The 2120-nt window shown below is 47.7% G+C and overlaps 1 protein-coding gene across 1 annotated transcript; it reads right to left on the bottom strand.

Moving 5' to 3' along the window:
* Positions 1–797: 797 nt before the first annotated feature.
* On the bottom strand, positions 798–1586 carry PTSG_01082 (uncharacterized protein; the record flags this gene model as incomplete). The annotated part of the gene is made up of 1 exon (XM_004998500.1): positions 798–1586. One exon carries the CDS (start codon positions 1584–1586, stop codon positions 798–800), a length of 789 nt encoding a protein of 262 aa, XP_004998557.1.
* Positions 1587–2120: the final 534 nt, after the last annotated feature.

Genomic DNA, 2120 nt, shown 5'->3' with positions numbered 1-2120 from the left:
CTATATTCAGCTTAAATCTATATTCAGCAGAGAATCTAGATCCAGTATAAAATCTAGATCCAGTATAAAATCTAGATCCAGTACAAAATCTAGATCCAGCAGAGAATCTAGATCCAGTATAAAATCTATATTCAGCTTAAAATCTATATTCAGCAGAGAATCTAGATCCAGTATAAAATCTATATTCAGCTTAAAATCTATATTCAGCAGAGAATCTAGATCCAGTATAAAATCTATATTCAGCTTGAAATCTATATTCAGCAGAGAATCTAGATCCAGTATAAAATCTATATTCAGCTTAAAATCTAGATCCAGCAGAGAATCTAGATCCAGTATAAAATCTATATTCAGCTTAAAATCAAGATCCAGCAGAGAATCTAGATCCAGTATAAAATCTATATTCAGCTTAAAATCTATATTCAGCAGAGAATCTAGATCCAGTATAAAATCTAGATCCAGTATAAAATCTATATTCAGCAGAGAATCTAGATCCAGTATAAAATCTATATTCAGCTTAAAATCTAGATCCAGCAGAGAATCTAGATCCAGTATAAAATCTATATTCAGCTTAAAATCTAGATCCAGTGTAAAATCTAGATCCAGTATACAATCTATATTCAGCTTAAAATCTAGATCCAGCAGAGAATCTAGATATAGATTTTACTAGATATAGATTTTCATCTAAATACAGTAGACAATCTAGATCTAGCAAAGCTTGACAGGTGCAGGTGTTGGTGCGTCAATGCAATGCGCTTCGCTTTAATTGGTTCGCTGACAAGGCGGCGTTGACAACACACTCACACGCGTTTCCCAAACATGCGATAGATGGACTCTGGTCCATGCACACGGCGCGCAGGAAGAAGGCAGGGCGGCTCGTGGATGCAGCCGCCGAGAATGCCAGGGCAGCCTTGGCGGCTGTTGTTGCGATGAACAGCTTCAAGGCAGCAGTGCGAGGGTCTGATGCACTCCAGAAGCAGCTTCTTTCCTGTTTTGGGGTGAATTACCGGCAAACGGTGCTGGCCTCGATGACACAAGTGTGAGCCGTTCATAGCTGCTTGCGTGAGGCCACCTTGCCTGCGCTCAAACTCGTACATGCCTTGGATGAATGCTGCTGTGAAGCCACGTGCGCGAAAGTGGCGGCGGCCCGATCCACTGCCCCTCATGGGAGCGCCTGTTGCCCGAATGGGGGCGTAGTGAATCGCCGTATGGAGATACTCTCCTCTGCAGTCGTACACGAGTTCGGCCACGCGCACAACGTGCTTCATCTCCTGGAAGAGGCACCGTCGCCACTGGAGCACTTGCTCGTCGTCTGCCTCGCGAAGTGGGTGAAACCGGCGGCGGCCTCGGGGATTCGACAGAGCGCCCCTTGCCTGGGTATCGCGGTGGCTTTGAAGCGTCAGTGGTGCGTCGCCGTCAACAGTGAAGAGCCCAAACTGTTCGCTGATCTCCCTCTCGTCTTTCACCTTGCATTCATATGGAAGAAACGTGCGGAACCATTGCCATTTTGGACCCGCGGAGCTCACGTACACGTCGGTGGCGTCCACGTCTGGATCGTGTCGCCGGGAGCTCTTGCGCTTATCCGCCATCGTTGTCACTCCGCTTGAATGACAGAAGCATGGATGCCTACTGCTTCCTCATCCATCACACACATCCACACAACACGCAGCCAGCCCCTTGCCAGATCTAGTGATTTTCCTAAATCTAGTGTTTTTTCTACATCTAGTGTTTTTGCTCAATCTAGCTGGTGGCTGGTAACACGCAAATACGTGAAGTCGCGGGACGATTGTCATTTCCATGGCAAACCCAGCAACACAGCGCCGTCGCCCTGAGGAACTCGCCGCAGTTACATCGCACTCGTGCCTGCCTCATCGTACATGGCGCCCCCCAGACAACGGAGGGCAATTGATGCAACGTGGTTGCCGGGTGCTTGCAATGACAAGCTGCACAGTCCCCTGTTGCAAGGAAAATCGTTTGTTACGAAGGTACACGGACACAGAAGGCACACACTGGCACGGCATCATGCGTGCTTCCGTGGCGGTGTTTACGGATGGATCATTTTCTCGCTGATCCTGAAACAACAATCATGCGCGGACCCAGGCTTGCCAGACCAAGAACCCTCG

This window comes from Salpingoeca rosetta (assembly GCF_000188695.1).
Source record: "Salpingoeca rosetta unplaced genomic scaffold supercont1.2, whole genome shotgun sequence".
Taxonomy (NCBI): domain Eukaryota; class Choanoflagellata; order Craspedida; family Salpingoecidae; genus Salpingoeca; species Salpingoeca rosetta.
The sequence above is the reverse complement of the archived record's forward strand: the minus strand, read 5'-3'. Positions and strand labels throughout refer to the sequence as shown.